The 19,572-nt window shown below is 38.0% G+C and overlaps 1 protein-coding gene across 1 annotated transcript in view; it reads right to left on the bottom strand.

Moving 5' to 3' along the window:
* Nucleotides 1-19,572, bottom strand: part of LOC150013628 (complement C5-like) — a 91,692-nt gene that overhangs the window by 59,782 nt on the left and 12,338 nt on the right. Inside the window, exons 3-10 of the mRNA XM_090274651.1 lie at nucleotides 18,359-18,521; nucleotides 14,706-14,776; nucleotides 11,100-11,191; nucleotides 8,780-8,862; nucleotides 6,403-6,493; nucleotides 4,534-4,648; nucleotides 2,848-2,974; nucleotides 647-762 (exon numbers count right to left, since the gene is read on the bottom strand). Of these exons, the coding sequence (XP_090130777.1) occupies nucleotides 647-762; nucleotides 2,848-2,974; nucleotides 4,534-4,648; nucleotides 6,403-6,493; nucleotides 8,780-8,862; nucleotides 11,100-11,191; nucleotides 14,706-14,776; nucleotides 18,359-18,521 (858 nt within the window). The remainder of the gene's footprint in view (nucleotides 1-646; nucleotides 763-2,847; nucleotides 2,975-4,533; nucleotides 4,649-6,402; nucleotides 6,494-8,779; nucleotides 8,863-11,099; nucleotides 11,192-14,705; nucleotides 14,777-18,358; nucleotides 18,522-19,572) is intronic.

Genomic DNA, 19,572 nt, shown 5'->3' on the forward strand with positions numbered 1-19,572 from the left:
TCAAAGATATACTAAATATAATAAAATATAATTTAAAATTCAAATGAGTATTTTAATTACATAGTATCGTTTTTTAAAAAGGAAAATTGGAGGAAGGAGAGGGAAATTTAAATAGGAAGTAGGAAGCAAAAAAGAGGAACGAGAGGAACAGGACACATCGCGATGGAAAGGCTGGAGAACACTAACAGATGAGATCAGTCAGAGTTACGCACAAGGAAAATGCAGAATGAAAAGCACAGAGTTACAAACTCAGAGACACACAGGATGTAAAAAATGGGGTTTCTTTTCAAGCAATGACATCTCCATCTTAAGGCTTTTTAGGAACATGCCACCAAATAGTTTTAAATGTTAGTGCTTTTTAACTATAGACTTGTAGAGTTTTATTTACATATAACTTAAAGCAACGCTTATTTAGGGACTGCCTGACACAGGCTATCTTATTAAATACCGACATTGGCCCTAAGACTGAAGCTGACCCGCCGTTTCCCACCCCGTCCTCATCCACAGTAGGGGCAGCTTTTACAGAATGTTCCCTCTGTGATTTGCCTCTCTAGCATTCTTCCCCTATTTGCCATTCCCCATGTTTTCTGTAAACAGAAAAAGACAATTATATTCAGCAGTTTTCCCATCAAACTCCTTCATCTACCTTGATAGAATATGGAATTCCAGGCTTCATGAAACGAGGTGTAGCAACCAAATTCAGTTTGTAAGGAGAGAGAATGTACTTGACGCCAGAAAATTCTGCCTCTTCAGAAAATCCACCTAAAAATATGACGAAGATCGTGCTGACCATTTTAAGGAGGATCTGTATGGGGATCTGTTTTATCCTGATATGTCTCCACAGACTTGTCCCTTCACCTACTCCATTCCTGCACTCGTTCACTTACCAGTAGTAAGTAGGACATGGGTCTTGGTTCAGAAGGGCAGTGCAAAGAAGAGTTTAAATCTCAGGAGCTTTCAAAGCCTCGTACAAGGCTTGTATGTGGAGCCACCCCACATAGAACTAGAGTTATAGGAATGGACTGAAGAAGAAAGTGAAGAAGGGACACCCCTTTTCGTCAGTGCTCTGAGCTTCAGCTGAGAATGTACAAAGGATTAAGGAGAGAAGGAAAGGGTAGGCCAGAGACTGAGCCTACGGGAGCTTGGGCATCAGAGTGCAGAAATATGGAGAGACATGTAGAGGAGGTCAGAAAAGCATGCTTGAGGTAGAGAGAGCCCTGAGTGTCCACTGGCAGGAGCCCAGTATTGTCACCCTCCAGCTAAAACTACAGCTAAACTGTTAGGAATAATGTACAAAGCTCTGGTGTCCCCAAACTCCTTCCCAATATGACACCCTTTATACCACCTATACTTCAACTAACAGGATAATCTGTTATTCTCGAACATCAAGATTCACTTTCCACCCTTGGTATGTCCCTCTATGGAGGGTGCCCCACTTCACGGTCTACCAGCCCTGCTCAGAACCCTGCTTATCCTGCAAGACTGACCATCTTCAGGACACTGTTCTTGGTTGCTTAATCACTGTGTAGGAGCCGCCTTCCTCCCAAGGTCAATAACACTATTTTGTTAACAGCACACATGAAATTCCTACTTGTTACAGAATCCTTTGCTTACCTGTGTAATAGCCAATGCTTGTATCTAAGCCACTTGCATGCTGGGATGATACATCATTTATAATTGGAAGCCTGCATGTTTAGCAACACTCTCTGACTACTTCATAAATATTTATTAAACTGAACTTATTTGAAATAAAATGAGGAAAATAAAAGTAAGAAGGAAACATTATTAAAATCATGTCAAAACCAACAGCCAGCCAGGACAAGGAGGATAAAGTCATCATCATTCTCCCACATCTGTTGAGCATCTGACATAAGCAAGGTGCTTAGTAACTGAATAACTACCTCTATTCTGCATTTTGCTAACCTAGAAAGAAAGATTTAAAGAGGCAGAGGAGTCCTTAGGGGACCTTCGGGCTTAACTTTAATTTTACACAAAAAAACAGACTCAGTGTGGTTAAATTATTTGTACAAGGTTAGTGGGGGGTTCAATATAAACCTAAAAATATAAAGAACATTAGTAATCAAGACATACCAGAAGTAAGACAATTTGACTCAACTTGGAATAATAATTACTAACTGTTAAAAACCATTGGAGTGGAATTGAGAGCACTATACAGGATATTAAGGATGCTAAGAAAGTAGTAGTATACCCAAGAAGGAAGAGGAGGAAGAGAAGGAGGAAGAGGAGGAGGATGACCAACACTTACATGGTCATTATGTCATAGGTACTGTTTTAAGTGCTTTGGATATATTGACTCTTTGATCCTCACCACAACCTTATGACGTGTGTACTATTATTGTACCCATTTTAGAAACATTACTGCCTCCAAGTTTAGATAGAATTTCTGAACGTTACAGCTGGAAAAGGCTTTAGGAGGCATTTGGTTCAACTTTCTCATTGCACAGATAAGGAGACTAAAATAATGATAATAATAACAACCTTCATTTCCATAGTAGTTTATCAAACATTTTTATATATATAATTTTATTTTAATTTTGTTTCTCTCCAGGTGAGAACACTGGGGTGTTAAATGTTCAAGCCAGGTGTCTGCAGAGCCACTTAGGATATCAACTGGGCAAGTAAATCCTGCACTTGAGGCAATGGGAACCCAATGACTAGAGAGTGGCAGGACTATATTCTAATCCCAGATTTTAATGATATAAAAAGTAAAATTTAACAATCAAAAAATAAAATATGAAAGACCTGTAGAAATTATTTATACCTTTAAAATACTGTCTAAACATTCCCAAGATGAAGTAAAAACAAGAAGAAAAGAGAGAAACTTACCTGCAGACTCTATGACTGTTACACCAATATAAAGGAACTTATTGTTTAACTCTTCCAGACTGCCGTAGGACAGTTCCTTAACTGCTGTTTCAGAGTTAAGTGTGACTTTAGCAATTCCATTTATCAACTTTTCAAAGGGAAAAAAATGAAAGTGTTATTTTAGAGAAAAACTTGTAAGGAAAATCTAACAAAATCTGCTTTTACTAGCCTCTCAAGAGAAAGCCAATGTCAAAAGAATGGTTTATTATCACCAGTAAAGTAAATGACTGGGTCCATAATTAAGCCAAGGAGGTTATGTTCTAGTCTATGTTATAGAATTATAGACGTGAGGAGTCTTAAATATTTGGCTCAACAGGTCTTTTTTGTTATTAACTGACAAAAATATCTTCTTGCAGTCCCTGAGTCATTACCCACCCTCCTAGGCCTCTCAGCGTGCTTTTGCTTCCTTTGCTGGGTTTTATACTTAATTTGTGCTTTGCTGCTCACATACTGAAACACTAATTTAAAAAAATACAATGGATAAAGGGATATGAGGTTAAGTCATATCATTTAATATTTAGCACAATAGTAAAATAGAGTTTGCCTTATTTTTTCTTCTAAAATTAAATAACTTGAAACCAGGGATTTTTGTATGAGTTAGCTCTAAATTTCAGTGTCTAGTATGACATCTTGCTTTAAAGAGAGGCATCTAATTTATATCCTGAGCAAATAAATCGGTCTTTTAAGGAGGCCAAAGGCTAAATAATTGATGAGGCAAACTGTGTGAATATGCAACAGTGAGTAGAATGACATGAGTCCTTATCGTCTGTGGTATAACATAAAAAACAATGAACGAGGGAAAAGGGCACCAGGACTCTAGTTCGATCCCAGCTTCCACTGGCCCTTAACCATGGACAAGTAACTTCCCACTGGATTCATTCACTCACAAATATGTATAGAGTAGTACCTACTCTTTGACAGGAACCATGGAGTTTCGTGTAAAAAATGACAGAGAAGTCAATAAATCATTTCAGTAAAGAAGGGTTTCTCAACCTCAGCACTACTGACATTTTGGAAGGGTAACTGTTGTGGGTGCTGCTCTGTGCATTTTAAGAGTTCAGCAGCATCCCTGGCCTCTGCCCACTAAGTGCCAGTAGCATCCCCTTCCCCCATAATGACAACCACCAATGTCTGTGGACAATGCCAAATGTCCCCTTAGGGGTAAAAATAGTACCTGGTTGAGAACCACTGCAATAAGTTGTCAAACATACTCTGCTAAGTGAGGCTCAAGGACTAAGGGAGTACCTGGCAGAGGCGTTAATCTAGTCAAGAGGAATCAGGGAGACTTCCCAGAGAAAAGGTGTCATGATTGAGAGTCAAAGACTGAGGAGGAATTAGCCAGGCAAAGAAGAGGCAGCAGGGGACAAGGGGCAAGAGCATTCAACCAAGCAGGAGCAGCTATGCAAGGACCTGGAAGCAAGAGAGAGTAGTGTAAGAGAGAGGAAAGGGGGAAATGGCACGGGACAGGTGGGCTAGCGGGGGCTGATGTCATGGAAAACGGATAACGAGAAGCCAATGAGATTTTTCAGCTTCCGTTTCCCATAGCTACATAAAATGAGGGATTGGACTAGATAATTTTGAAGTAATTTTCCACCTCTAGCATTGATGACGTCTCTTCAGGAACAAGTGAATGTCTAAATATCTTACCATTGTGCTCTGCAGTGCTTTTTGCATCATTTCTTTATTATCATCGTGTAAGTCGTCTTTTATTCCAAAAGAGATAAACACTTCAGCCTCACTGACAACTTTGTTATAAAAATATCTGTCAGAAAATAATACCATTAGATTGTTTTGATAAGAAGTTTACAAAAATAAAATTCAAATAAACTCACAATTTGAAATAACATAGAGCACTTGATACACTTCACATTATCTCCCACCCACGACTACATTTCATCCTCATCAAACTACAATAATAAAGCCAAAGTGCAGATTTTATTACTGTGTACCTGAGGAGATCACAAGACTCAGGTCCGCAGCTCCTTCCTACAGAACACACTACGTGATTTTGATGTCAGCGGGGAGCTGCGTTCTCTCCCCTTTTACATCTTTAAAAGCAGCATGTCCTATCTTACTTTTACATGAGATAAATTTTACTTTAATCCTAACTGCATATTGCCTTTTAGTTCAAAACTGAAGTAAGAATAAAGGGAACTTTCTGCACAGAAAATAATACTATAGCAAGAACTAACTTTCCTTATTCAGAGCTTGAAGCAATAAAGTGTCTCCATTAGAAGAAATTAATTTCTATAGGGCCATGTCAGGTGAGCCTTCTTTGTGGTCTAGGCTAAGTAACAGACACTTTATTTTAGGCATAAATGCTGGTAAGAGAGGCAGTATAGGGTAGCATCTGAGGGCATGGACTCTGGAAACAGACAAACCGTGTGACTTATTAGCTGTGCAATCTTGGGCAAAGTACTGAACATGCATGTGCCTCTGTGTTGTTTTTTGTTGTTGCTGTTGTTTGTAAAATGGGGATAGTAATAATATCTACCTCAGAGAGTTTTTGTAAAGATTAGATGAGCTAATATGTACAGAACATTTCAAAAGAGTCTGACACATATAGTTATAGAAATTGGTTATTGTTATTACTATTAATAACTACATGATATTGTCATTTTTAAATGACCTAAACTTTTGTGGTACATTGCTTGTAAAATAACCCCAATTTCCCACTTCCCCATATATCCACCATCTTTGCAGCTCCTTATGTACCAAAGGTGTGAAGGGAGTCTATTTCCTCTGGGCTGGTCTTACAACTTGCTTTGGACAAAAGAATGTGGTGGAAGTGGTGGTGTCCCAGTCTCTTAGGCCTGTAGGGAGCTTTTATGCTTCCATATTCTCTCTCTTATCATTTTGTTGCTACAGGCTAGCCTGCTGGATGATAAGGGATATACATGGTCCAATCACCCTTGTAGCTTCAGTCAACTGCCAGCCAACCACCACACGTGTGAATAATACCCACTTAGACTCCCTAGCCTCCAGCTGACGAGCCAAATGATTGCAGGCCCTTGGGTGGCCCAGCTGAGGAGAGCTTAGCCCAGATCAGCAGAAATGCCCAGCTAACTCATAAGCAGTTGTGATTTTAAGGCACTGAGTCTTGAAGTATAGTTATGCATCACTAGTTGGTTGAGCCATTAAATAATGACAAGGAGAGGCGTCTTCATATCTCAATCCCATTATCCCAAGTGAGGTCACTTCCTAAACCAACAGAATAATTCTTTAGAATTTTTTTTTCAGGTAAATAACTAACAAAGCTAAAATCAGAACCAGCTCACATCAGAATGCGCAAATAAACTATAGTCATGATGTCCGCTCAGTCAATCCCAAAGTCAAGGCAGACATTGCCATTAAGTTACAGATCTCAGCAACACATCGTGCACCTTAGCTTTCACAAAGTTCCATGTCAATTACATATCAATAAAGCTGGGGAAAATCATAGATTCACTTTGGGCAACTATCACCAACAGCTAGACAATGTAGCTGGACAACATGAAAAATAAACAACTTTCTTACCTTGCTTTTATAGTAATTTCAAATTTATTGAAGTTCTTATAGCTAATGAAACTATTTTCTGGTTCTATTGAGACAGAAAAATGTGGTAACACTGAAAAGAAAAAGAAAAGGGCCATTTACCACTTAAAGTAGAGCAGTTTTCTTTCTGGTATAATTGATGTAACATCAACACAGCACCCACCTGTCATCAGTCTCATTATCAACAGTAACAATGACAACATCACTAGGAAGCCTCCCACTCCACCAACCAGAGGTGGATCCAGCTCTGTGTACCAGAAGCACTTTGTTTATACTTAGATTATAGCATTTATTATAAGCAATTGTTTATTTTCTTGACTTCAGTATGGGCTCCTTAAAAATACTGTTCTCTGTTTACCTTTGTATATCTCCCCTCTCACCCTTCTTGTAAGCCTTAAACATAGAAAATGTTTAACAAATGTTTATTAAATTGAAAATCAAAAATTCTTGCTTATTTAATATTTCCCATTTTTTGTCCAATAGATAAAATCCACCCGGTTCCTAAACTCCAGCACAATACGCTGACTTTAGTCAAGAGGAGAGAGATTATAATTAACTATAAGAAATAACATCCATGTAAGATTAAAAATCAAGAGCAGAAAGGAGTTGTTATCTTTCTATTTTTTGGTATCTTGACTGCCCAAGAGAAAACAATATCACCTGTTTAAATGTCACTGTTTTCTCTTTATACTAACTCGACTGTGTACCAGGGCCTATGGATTCTAATTCTATTAACCTACACAACGGTTAATAGAAAATTGGGTGATTGAGTGACCCTGATAGTGTGGACAAAGACTGGCACACAGGTTTAAGTGAGATAGCTGGCTTCTCAGATATGGCTCATGAGTCTTCTAGATGGTGAAGGCTAGAAGTAAAAGGACAATGTACTTTGTTGCTCTAGGCAGCATTCCTATGTTATCAAAGATCCAGGCAGGTGTGCTCTCCTCAGGTATAAAGCACAAGAAAATATTCTACCCTTTCATCTAATACCCACTTGCCATGTAGTAGGAACATTCCTGTCAACAGGGATATACCTGTGAACACAACAGACACAAACCCTATCATTAATGCACTCACAGTCAAGCAGGGGAGACAGGCATAAGCAATAAATATTGCACAGATAAACACTTAAACTACAGTTATAAAAACTGATATGAAGAACTACAGAGAATCCTACCGCGGAAAGAGAATGTAGGGAAAGCTTCTCTGAATAAGTGGTATTTCCATTGAGACTTGAAAGGTGAGTAGGAATTGGTGAGGCAATGAGGAAGGGGAAGTGCTATAGGCAGATGTGACATCATGCACAAAGTCACCAGTGCAGGAGGGAAGTGAGGGAAAGAGTGCTATAAAACAAGGCTGTAGAGGGGAATGCTCAGATAAAAATAATGATCTTGACTTTCATTATATAATAAATGATTTCAAGATATTTTGGCTAATGCCAAGTGAGAAGAGTTGGAAAACAGAGATAGCAATTAAGAGGTTTTTGCAGTAATCCAGGAGAGGGCCTGGTGATGAATCCATGAGGGCGGCCACAGGTAATAAGAGGTGGGTGAATTCTAGATACATACAGGAAGCAGCAAAAACACTTGGAGTGAGGGAGGTCAGTTGTAGTCTTTAAAAGTGGAGCTTCATTGTAACAAATTTGTTGTTACTGTTTTGTGTGTTAATTGTTAAAATTTGTGTATTTATTTTCCATATTCAGAGTCTCCTAACGATTAAAAAATGACTTGAAGCAAAAGAAAGTTAAATTTGATATCAGAACACAAAAATTATCTAATAAACAACTATTAAAATGGAAAGATTAAGCTATTTATAGGTGAAATATTAGTCCATTAATATGATTGATTTCAAAATAAGAATATCTTCAATTTCAAAACAAGAATATCTTTTATTTCCAAATAAATATGTTAGGGATTCGTGAAACAGAAGGAAAACAGCACTGGACTAGAGGTAAGGAAATCCAGTTGTCCCCGTTCTGTCACTAATCGATTGTAATGACTTTAGTAAATCATCTGTTAGTCTTTCTGGGTTCCATTGATCTCATCTCTAATTAAGTTTCTCCTAAAATCATAATTCTGGAAAAAGACCTGAGCTATTCAAGCTCCTCCAGGGGCTAGGTCTCTTCAGGTTCTATGATGAGGAACACAGATGTGCTAATTCAAGGTTAAGATGAGCACGCTGGAACTAGAGCCTAGGCACTGGGACAATCATTTGCACCCCCACTCCCTCCACCAGTACCTCTGACCTTACCAGTGGGCTGTTTCATCCTCAGGGAGTGATTCTACATTAAGTTCATTAATGAAAATTATTGCAAAAACAATAACTCTTTACAGGTAAACTTTTAATTGTCAGAAATTACCATATTCTTTAACTTCAAAATATGTAGTCCCAGTTGTTGAAAAGTCCTCTTTATATTTAGCTTGAATTTTCCACATACCATATCTGTGAAAGCAAAATATTTAAAATTACATAACTCATTTAAATTGTTTTAATTTACCTAGAGGTGAGCTAAATCAATTCCTGTTTTAAGGAGGGAGAAGTAAGTAAAGATGTATATAGCCTAAATATTATATTTTATTTGCAATAAAATGAAATAATTAAGTGTTTTCAGGATAATAGAAACTGTTTAGTAGTTTTTCATACATTGTGTTATTTTTTAATGTATATATCTTAATATCATCAACAGCTTTGAACTGAAGAGCTTATGATACTTGAGAATTTACTTGATCTTGGAGCTTAATTATACTAACATAATATTAAAATCTACACTACAGTAGGAAATTCATAATAATGTCTCTAGAAACATATAATACAGGTCAAGCCCATCCAGGTGATAGAATGCACACCTCATGCAAAAGAAACTAGAGCGGGAGACAAAGTATGGTTTGTCTAAAGAAGAAAATGATCTGGGTGTAATTAAAATCTTTCAGTAGAAAATACTTACTGAGCCCTGGATTAAACACTGGAGATTAAAAGTGAGCAAGATAAACAAGTCCCTGTCTTCATAGACTTAATAGTTCATGGGAGTTCTAATTTTTTACTTTTCCATTTACCAACAGACTAGACTTTGGAAGTTGCTTAACCTCGTTTGTGAAATGAGAAAGAGAATATCTACTTTGCATATTGGTGATGCATGAATAAATTTCATATTATCGTCATCATTAACTCAATGTGCCTGTTATGTTGAAGTGCTAGAGCTATAACAGTGAGCAATACACACATGACCCCTGTCCTCAGGAAGTTTACAGTCTACTGGGGAACAAAAGGAAAAGTATTGTAAATAACTAACTAAATAATTGCAATATGGAAGTAAGTGCCACTAAGAAAATAAACAAGAGAATAAAAGAAAGAGAGGGACTACCTTAGATCATGTGTCCAGGGATAACCTCTTTGAAAAGGGAGCATTTACCCTGGGTCCCACAGAATAGGAAGAATCAAGTCTTATGAAGAATAAGGTGAAGCACATTCTAAGCAGAGGGGACAACATATGCAAAGGTACTGGGGCAGGAAAGTACTGGCTGTGTGAGGCTACCATGGCTGACACATAATCTGTTACAGAGCAAATGGCCCAAGATGAAAAAATAATAACAGTTGGAGAAATAACAGTTATCAAATAGGTTAAATTCTGTGCTACAAAGCATGTAATATTTTTAAGCAAGTATATAATTTAAAAATTATCCAGTATATTTAAGTCCCCCAATTTAATCCAAATTCCTCGATAAGCTTCAGTATAGTAAATTAAGTGCAAATCCCCTTCAAGAGGGCAGAGCAAAAATGACCATAAAAAGATTTTGCTTTAAAGTAATACTGTAGCCATTGATAGGCGCACCTATCTTATTTGTTCTAGTCTATCCTCGTTGCAGGCAGGGACTGTGGAATCTTTGTTTATATTTTACATCTCTCATTCCTGTTGCACTTTGCACATACCAGGAATGTGTTCACTAAACATTTATTACATTGGGTTCTGTTTAAACATATTCTTAAATCCTTTAACAGGAGGCCAAATGAGAGAAAGGGCTCTGAGAACAACCCCCCTTCTTGAAATATGATAGTCTATGCAGAAAAGACTACAGAAGACTAATACTTTGATAGCTCTCACAGCAAGGCATAGGACCACACCAGCCTTTTAGACTTATAGTCTCCTAGATATCCTGAAAGGGTGCAGGATTGATGGTTTTGAGGGGGAAAACAAGCCTGAGGCCTATTTTTCCCCCTTCCAAATTTTAATTTCTGTGTGTAAAGCAGATTGATGAGAAGTTTTAAGAAGTCCCCTCGACCCTGCAAAATAAACAGAGTCTCGCTTCTCATTACTCTTTAAAAGATTTTGCACATCCTCATTTCTTTCACACTGACACCCCTTGTTAACAGTAGGTGGCTTCATTTGACTGGTGATCTGCCTCATCATCAAAAGTTCCAGGTGTGCTTTTTAGAGAAAACGTTATTGATGAATATTTTTAAATACTTAGGATTAAAAGAGGAACAGTGACCAGAGGGGAAGGGGAAGGGGAATAAAGGGGGAAAGAAGGGGAAGGGTCTAGTACGGAACAGGTATAAATGACCCATGGACACAGACAGCAGGGTGGGAACTGACTGTCGGGGAGGGGGTGGGCGGGGCAGTGAAGAGCAATGTCAGAAAAATTTGGACAACTGTAATAGAACAATAAAATAAAATAAAATACTTAGGATTAGATGGAATCTTGAAGTCAGGAAAAGAGATAATTCCAGTATAATCATTTTCTTCCACAATATCAACTCCTGATCCATCAGGATCCTTTGAATAAAAACAAACAACATCAAAGCACATAAACCACATTAAAAACTTAACTGATTTTATATAGATATGTGTGTGTATATATATATATATTTACCCTGGCTGGTTTGGCTCAGTGGATTGAGCGTCAGCCTGCGAGCTAAGTGTCGCTGGTTCGATCTTCCAGTCAGGGCACATCAGAGAAGGAAAACTCTGACTCCAAAAAACCTCCGCTGCCTTGCGGCATACCTCTTCAGGGGAAAGGCTAAGGGAGTAAACCCCGACAGAAAATCCAGAGCTGGAGTCCCTAAGGCGGTTTGACGTTGTAGTCAACACCGGCAACTCCTGCGGCGCACCTGAAACCAAGCTGTATTGACTCCGTCTTTCCCTTGGACCCTTCAGCTGCGAAGAGGGGGGGGGTCTGCTGCATGGGCAACAGCAGACCCTCCATATCACCCTGCCCAGGCTCTGTAGCTTCAGCTTCACTGGAGAGGACACTCGAGCGTCATCGCAAGATGTCGATTCAACACGGGAGGAGACATACCGTGTCACTCCCGAGTCGGACTACACAGCCATTCTCGGCGGTGCAGATAGACTCTTAAGAAGCTACAGCATCGTCTCTCGAGACGGACGGCTGCCGACGATATATATATATATTTTTTTTTAAGTGGGAGAATGCTCCTGAGAGGGACACACAGGCTAGGTCCTTTTTCTTGAGGGTTTTATTTTTCATTTTTATTTTTTTAAGATTCTATTTATTTGTTTTTAGAGAGAGGGGAAAGGAGAGAAAAAGAGAGGGAGAGAAACATCAATGTGTGCTTCCCTCTTATGCACCCTCAGCCAGGGACCCGGCCCGAAACCCAGTCATGTGCCCTGACTGGGAATCGAACCAGCAACTCCTTGGTTCACAGGTCGGCACTCAATCCACTGAGCCACACCAGCCTGATTATACTATCTTTGATCTACAGAAGTATTTACTAACAAATACCCATGTCTTCAAATTAAATATGAAGGAAAAAGATTATTTAAATGTACTGAAGACAAATAAGGTTCATTTAAGCCACTTCCCTCTCTTTTGGAACCTCTCCTCCAACTCCTGCCCTACCCCCCTCCCTACAATCCCACCCCCCACAAAGGTATGAATCAGCACCCAGGTAGCTTAGTCTCAGGTACCTAGATTAGACCCAACTCTCTGTTGTATAACTAAAAATAGAGTGTACAATACGTGAGGTTATGATCAATCAAATGTGAACTCATAGGATTTATAGATACCAGAATTTAAATTTCTTATCTGTTCATTTGAAATTTCTTAAAGTGAATATACTATAAAATACATTTATTAAATAGATACTTTATAACTGCAGTATAGCCATTTTGAGCTTGATAAAATATTGAAAACAGTGAAACACAATTTAAATTTTCATAAAGCTTCCCCATAAGCTTCCTTTTGTGTGTGGGTTTGAAAATTATTGAAACAAGGTTTCTTACTTTCTGTGGACCACATGTAGAAGTCCATTTTGGTCTTAAGCCAGAAATTTATCGCCATATGTCATGACTGAGAAATTCATGGTTGAGATTTTTTTTAATCCTCACCCGAGGATATGCTTATTAATTTTAGAGATAGAGGAAAGGGAGAAAGAGAGGGAAACATCGATCAGGTGCCGCCCATACTGGGGGTCAAAACCATAACCTAGGTATGTACCCTGACCGGGAATCAAACCCACAACATTTCAGGTACAGGACGATGCTCCAAGCAACTGAGCTACCAGGCCAGGGCCATGGTTGGGATTGTAAGGGTTTTTTTGTTTGTTTGTTTTTTGTTTTTCTTTTTGTTTTTGTTTTTTGTTGCAAAGGTCCATTTTGAAAAAGAATTACAGTTGAAGCCAAGTATCTTCTGAGCTGTCCTTTATCCCTGTGTCTCCTCGCACACGGTGTTTCTGACGTGGTCTTTCTCGAGCACTGTTTTTAGTACACTTTTGGCACGTGGATGCCCCACTGCTCTGGGATGGGATTCCTCAATCCTGCCTTCCTGGAGCAGCTCTTATAACGACAACTGGCACCCACTCTTCCCGGTGTAGTGTTAGGTTTCTGCATCACTGAAGCTCCACCACAGAGGGGCGCAGGAGGTGGGATAAATAGCATCTGTCTACAGGCTCTAGGATTTCCAACAGAAAAAGGGCATTCGAGCGGATACTGCCTCTTTTTCCTCTTCCAGAGCTCCAACGTCAGTCAGCCAGTGTACGTACTAGCCTCATTTCTTACTTCTTCCTGCTGACATGGCTCACTCATGCTATATAGTACATGGGAAATTCTTCATTATTTTTTTTTTTACACCTATGGCTATCTTTTTCATTAAGACCCAGCTCAAGGTTTCCTTTGCCTATGCTATTCCAGAAAAGGATTACATCATCCTTTCATCTCACCCCAAATTTGTCTTCCCTCTGAGCTCAAATGTCATTTGTTCTACTGTACAATTTGTTTGGTTTATAGTAGTGTGGTTTTGTTCTGTGGTATCTATCCATACATGTACACCTATTCTCCTAAGCTCAAATCTCAGGTTTCCAAGGAAAAAGCTCACAGCTCCTGGACCTCTGCTTTAAGATAATCCAGCCCATGCAGACCCATGCTGCTTCTCCACATATCTAAATTCTACTCATTGTTCCAGGCCTAGTTCCAATTTTGGTTTCTTCCTTGAAGTGTCCCTAGGCCTCCCTGATCTCTTTGAATTACATGTTATCAGTAGTTATCAACCACAGTCTTGAAACACTCTGCTATTTCACAAGTAATTCATTAATAATAGTCAGATGTTAAAGTTTGTAACGGTTTGTGATTTTTGTGATTTATAAAGGATTCAAAGATTTCCTATACATTACTCTTTTTCACTTGTGTTTTGGTAAGACTTGGTCTTTTGTTTTTTAGTAGGAGAAAAGGTGCTGTAGCCTATAATGAAGGACCATTACTAATATGCCTACTGTTAATAGGTAAGCAGTTAGTATTTCTCTGCAGAAATCTTAAGGGATTGTGGCACAAACTGGGTAAGACCACGGGAGTTTATTGCACATATACATATCAATTATGTGTGTCATGGCTGATAAAAGGTTGATAACTGCTAATCTTTATCTAATGGTTTAGCACTATTTTTCACATGTTAGTATGTTAGTTACTAAACTCTAAGTTCCTTAAGTGTAAGTACCATTGACTGTAATTCTTTATCTTGAAGTATACACATTTTAAAATCTCTAGTAGGTATTCAGTTAACTCTTAGTGATTGATTGATGTTCTTGAAGAAATAAATCATGAAGGATGTATTTAAATGATTCCGTTTAAAATCTTAAGTTGTTGGGATTTAATCTTCATGAGCTCTTTACACATGCCTATTTGAGAGCTAGAGACCTACAATGTTATACTCACAGCAAGTGTTCAGTCATCATTTACTGAACATTGGATGAGTCAGTATGGTATTAGGGAGGAGCTAGGAAATAACATATCCTATTCTAAAGGTGAGTTAAATTATTTAGATAAATAACATACTTACTGTGAAAGTTAAGACAGTTTCTCTTTTGGCTGGCTTCAAGTCATCATTCAGTGAATAAACTCTAACTTTTACTGTAAGAATAATTGATAGGATCAAAAACTCTATTAAACACAGGGTATTTTGGTTTTTAACAATAATCATCTTTAAAAGAGATGTCTCATTAAAATGAATCAATATGTGGTCAATACACCAAAATCCATTTTTAAAGGAAAGAAAAAGTTTGCAGATATGTAAATTACTAATTCTAGTGAATTTAAATACAGTTCACTTTGTTGAAATATATTTACATACAACCTTTTCTGTAATTAGGCCATTGTTGATCAAGAATTTCACAGTAGCAAAATAGTACTATCTACCATATGCTTATATAGGAATATAATATTGTCTCATATTAGAGTTGAAGATTTTAATGGAAAATTAGGTAGTTTGATTCACATTATATACTCTTATAAAAAGACCCCTAATGATCTCTTACTGTTGCTGAAGGAATCTTGGAATTGTATGGTTTTGTTGTATTTATTGAGCGAGATCATACAATTGTTCTCTCATTGTTAAAAGAAAAATGTCAGTGGCTCAATAACAATTAGTTCTCTTCAATTCCTGTCAATTAAAGAAATGCATCTGCTCAGCATTAACTCATAGCTGCTTGAGATATGCTTACCTACTTCTAATGATGTAATTGTTACTCCTCTAGGCCTTTACTGATGCTCACATCATTTCATGGCCAGAAGTTCACCCACAAAACAAACTTAACTGGCTCCATAAACTTTTAAAAAGAGTATTATGCAAAGCTCTACATAGAAGCCAATTAATATCTCCAAAACTGGTTCCATTAAGACCATAGGAATATTCAGTAAATCTCCCCCACCCCCAACTCAGCTATCCTCTTTTCCTCACCCCTGTCTCCACCCTCGAATTCTCCCTTCTGCCTAATGAACACACGTGGTCCAGGCCTGCGCATCCCTAGGATGCTTACCGTAGGCAGTATGCTGCAGAAGCTCAGGCCCTGGAGTTCAAAACTTTGGTTCTACTCCTGCCTCTGCCACTTCTGAGTGTGATCCTAAGCATAATAATCCCTCTAAGTCTTAGTTCTTTCAACTGCAGAACAGGGCGGCTAACGTTTGCTTCATAGTGTTGTGAGAACTAAATGAGACAAAGTTTTTGCACAACGTGGCACCTAATAACTAATCAATGAATGTTTCTTATTTCTATTTTAGTATTATTTCTATGGCTACTACTTGTCTACTTTCTAACCAGTTTGCGCTGAGGTTAGAAAATTAATCATGTCTTCAGAGCAATGGTGTATCGGAGGCAAGATCAATAAGTTTTTGTGCCGAAGATATGACTTTTCGAATTTTAAAAAAGGTATTAAGTGCCTTCTCCATGCAGGCACTAGGCTAGGCACAGAGCTATGTGGTGAAACGAATCAGACATGGAAACCTTCTAACAGAGCGGAGGAGAAAGGCAGACACCGGGTCACACAAGCAGATGTACGAATCCGGAGATGAGAGGTGCTGCAAGGACACTTCCTGGCTTCCTAGGAGTGTTGTCAGGGCTGCCCTCTGTGAGATGACGTGTAAAGGTTGAGTAGGAGGTCATAAGGCAATGGAGGGGGCGTGACTGTAGCAGGCAGAGGTACACAGGCCTTAATCTGGATTGGACAATGGGGTGAGCAAGCATCTGAAAAGGGGTCAATTTGGCTGGCGTCCAGACGAGGGGGAGTGTGCTGGATGATGCAACTAGAGGGAAGGCAGGACACACGCTGTATGGACCTGAAGGATTTGGGTCCATGTTCTGGAGTTCTTTATCCTATAAAGCCTCAATGACTTAAGCCTTTATCTTAAAGATGCTTACACTAAAAATCCCTCAAGGCTCTTCAGATTAAATGTGTGCATCAGGACATTAGAGCTATAAATAGCAAGATTCAATCAATTTTAAAAGAATTACTTTTAAGCAATTATTTTTCTTCTGTGTACATACGTTTTGTCTTACTCCACAGATTAAATAATAATGAAAACGCTTTCCTGGTGCTGACTCTGTGCTAAGCACTTTTTAAAAGTGCTTTCGACATAAGAATTCACTTAATTCTCACAACTTTATGAGGTAAGTTCTATTATGATTTTCATTTTGCAAATGAGGAAAATGAGGCTCAAAGAGGCTGAGTAACTCATGCAGGGTCACAGAGCTAATCACAGCCTGAGCTAGGATGTGAACCCAGACAATGTGGCTCTAGAGTCTGCTTAGTGAAAATTAGAGGAAAGTTCTCTGGTTTTCCTCTATGATTGGAACAGATGAAGGTACCAAGTCTTCTTAGAGTAAAGCCCTGATAGAGAAATAATATATGAGTCTGTTCTTAAGGGAAGCCTTGACAGCTAAGAAAGGTCCCAGGGCTTTGGGTATCAGACTACTTACTGGACAAAGACTGGGGACCCTAAGTGGTACGAAGTGTTAATAAGCCCCAATTAATGAAGCATTCTCTAATATAGAAGGAGGATAAGGGAAGGATATATTTGTTTCCGGATATAATTATGTTCAAAAGGGCCCAAGCTTTATAGGCAGAGACTACCTCCCTGTATACCGAGTCATCTTGTTTGAGCGAAGAGATGGTACTGTTTCGGCAATGATATTCTGTCCAAACCATGAGCAATATTCCACCCTCTCTAGGCCTTTCCTTCCTGAACTGAACATAACAGGTGCTTCTGCTGAAATGGTAATGGTGTCGGCCTGTTCTATCCCACTGTCGTCATCATCACCATCACCCAAAGTTTAGCAAATGTGCACTGTGTGAGAAGTTTTTCATCAAAGCTGGCTAGTCCTCCCTCCCTTCTCCAGTCCATCTCCAACGATATCATTATCAAAGCCCCATAATCTTCCCATCCCATATATAGCTCTCTCATAATTCCATATTTACTGTACTCCAAAGTCATTGATGATGAGAGGGAGCTATGGGGGAATCAAAGACTTGCAGACACTTATATTTGGGCACCATTCACACTTTTCTGGGTTTTACTTTTGGTTCTTTAGGAATAAGCCCAGTTCTTCCTCAATCGCATAGTTTTTACAGGCTATCCTACCCTTTCCCTCTCTAACAGAAGAACCATAAATATGAAATAATGTTCTAATAGGAACTTTTTAAGGTAGAGTCCCCTAATAAAAATAATATTCATATATTTCTATGATCTAGTTTATTCTTTGCTGAAATATTATATCTTCTAGGGTTGGAGTTGTTTTCTGAATTTGAGGATTAGCTCCAAAGTAGTAGAACTTTTTAAATGAATGTGCCTCTATAGTAAATTATTTTCCCATTGCAAAAATTATAGTATTGACAATTACATCTTATGCTTATTTAATAAACAAAATACAACACAACAATTCACAATTTTTAAAAAGTTTTTTCCTACATGGAAGTAACTTATAGGGCAGATTATGTAATTGTTGATTTTGCAATTTATATGCATTTAAAATCAAATTTTTATTTAATTGTTCATTCAGTAATTACCATGTACATGGTATTTATAAGTCTAAAAGTCATTGGGAATTGAGACTCTTTTAAACAAATTGGAAACCTGTCTCCAGTTAATTGCAAGTGTTAAAAAGCTCTACAGTATAGTGTCAATTGTCCTTCCCAGGGAAAGAAGCATCTTGTACTCTACCTGACTGTTCTGGAGTATAAATAGGTTTGTCTGTTTGAATGAAGAGGAATCCATTGTCAGTGGTTATTGGTATTTTTTTTGATTTTGAAAAATGCTTTGATACAACATCCAAATACACATGTGAACCTAAGTTTTGTCCTCCAGACAATTGTTTGGGTTGTATCTGTAACAGAAAATATTGATGAAAAAGAGTATGTTAATATAAAGGTTATAAAACATGTTGACTTTCTAAATATCACTGTAATCCCATTAGAAGGAAAAGTAAGGATGTGTATTTAATCATTTAAAAAGCAGTAGGGGAGCCAGCATAGCAAATAAATTTTGCCCAAAGCCCTTCAATGTTAAATACCTTAACCAAAATTTAGCTTTAAGCAATTAAAAGCATTTCCTAACTGTTACATGCATTTAGTAAAACTATTTAAGCTACAGAAGCTCTCTTAATGAACTTTCATCAGCTTGCTGGAATAGCCCAGGCCTCCGTTCCCTCCCTTCAACACCCTGACTGATACCAGGACACTGTGTACTATAGCTACAGTCTTCTGCTCCCATCAGTTGAGCTATACACTTTCCAACACTTGTAAGTCATTGTAATTATCTACTTTACATTGCATGGTATGCAAATTTGATACATAAAAGTTAATAAAAGAAAGATAAGTGCTTCTGTGAAAACTTGGGCTTTGGGCACAGGATAAAAATTAATCCCTAAAATCAACTGCAGTCAAATTAGATATGTGAGTACTGCAAAAGTTGGGAAAACAGTAAAACTCTATAAAGATTCTGCACTCAGATTCTTTGCAAGTGTCTTCAAGTTCTTTCTTCACTTTAAAGAAACATAAACTGTAGAACAAAGATGATTTGTTAAAGTTATGGCACATAATAAATAAGATTTGATATTTCAATTGGTGGGCCTGCACTTAAAGAAAAGACCTTGGCACAATATCAAACAATTGACAAATAAAGATACATTACGATGTTAAGATAAAATTAAATGCTTAAAATATGCATCAATTTTTATGATTTCTCCACCTTATTCTTCTTTCCAATTAACCATCAAAGTTAGCACTGTTCAAATAGAACTTTCTGATGATGGAAATGTTTTATTATCTCTGCAGCCCAATATAGCAGCCACCAGTCACATCTGGCTCTTTGAGCACTTGATATGTGGCTGATGTGACTGAGGAACTAAATTTTTTGTTTTTGTTAAATCTGATTGA

This window comes from Furipterus horrens, unplaced genomic scaffold (genome assembly GCF_987537825.1).
Source record: "Furipterus horrens unplaced genomic scaffold, mFurHor1.1.pri manual_scaffold_4, whole genome shotgun sequence".
In the NCBI taxonomy this organism is placed as follows: domain Eukaryota; kingdom Metazoa; phylum Chordata; class Mammalia; order Chiroptera; family Furipteridae; genus Furipterus; species Furipterus horrens.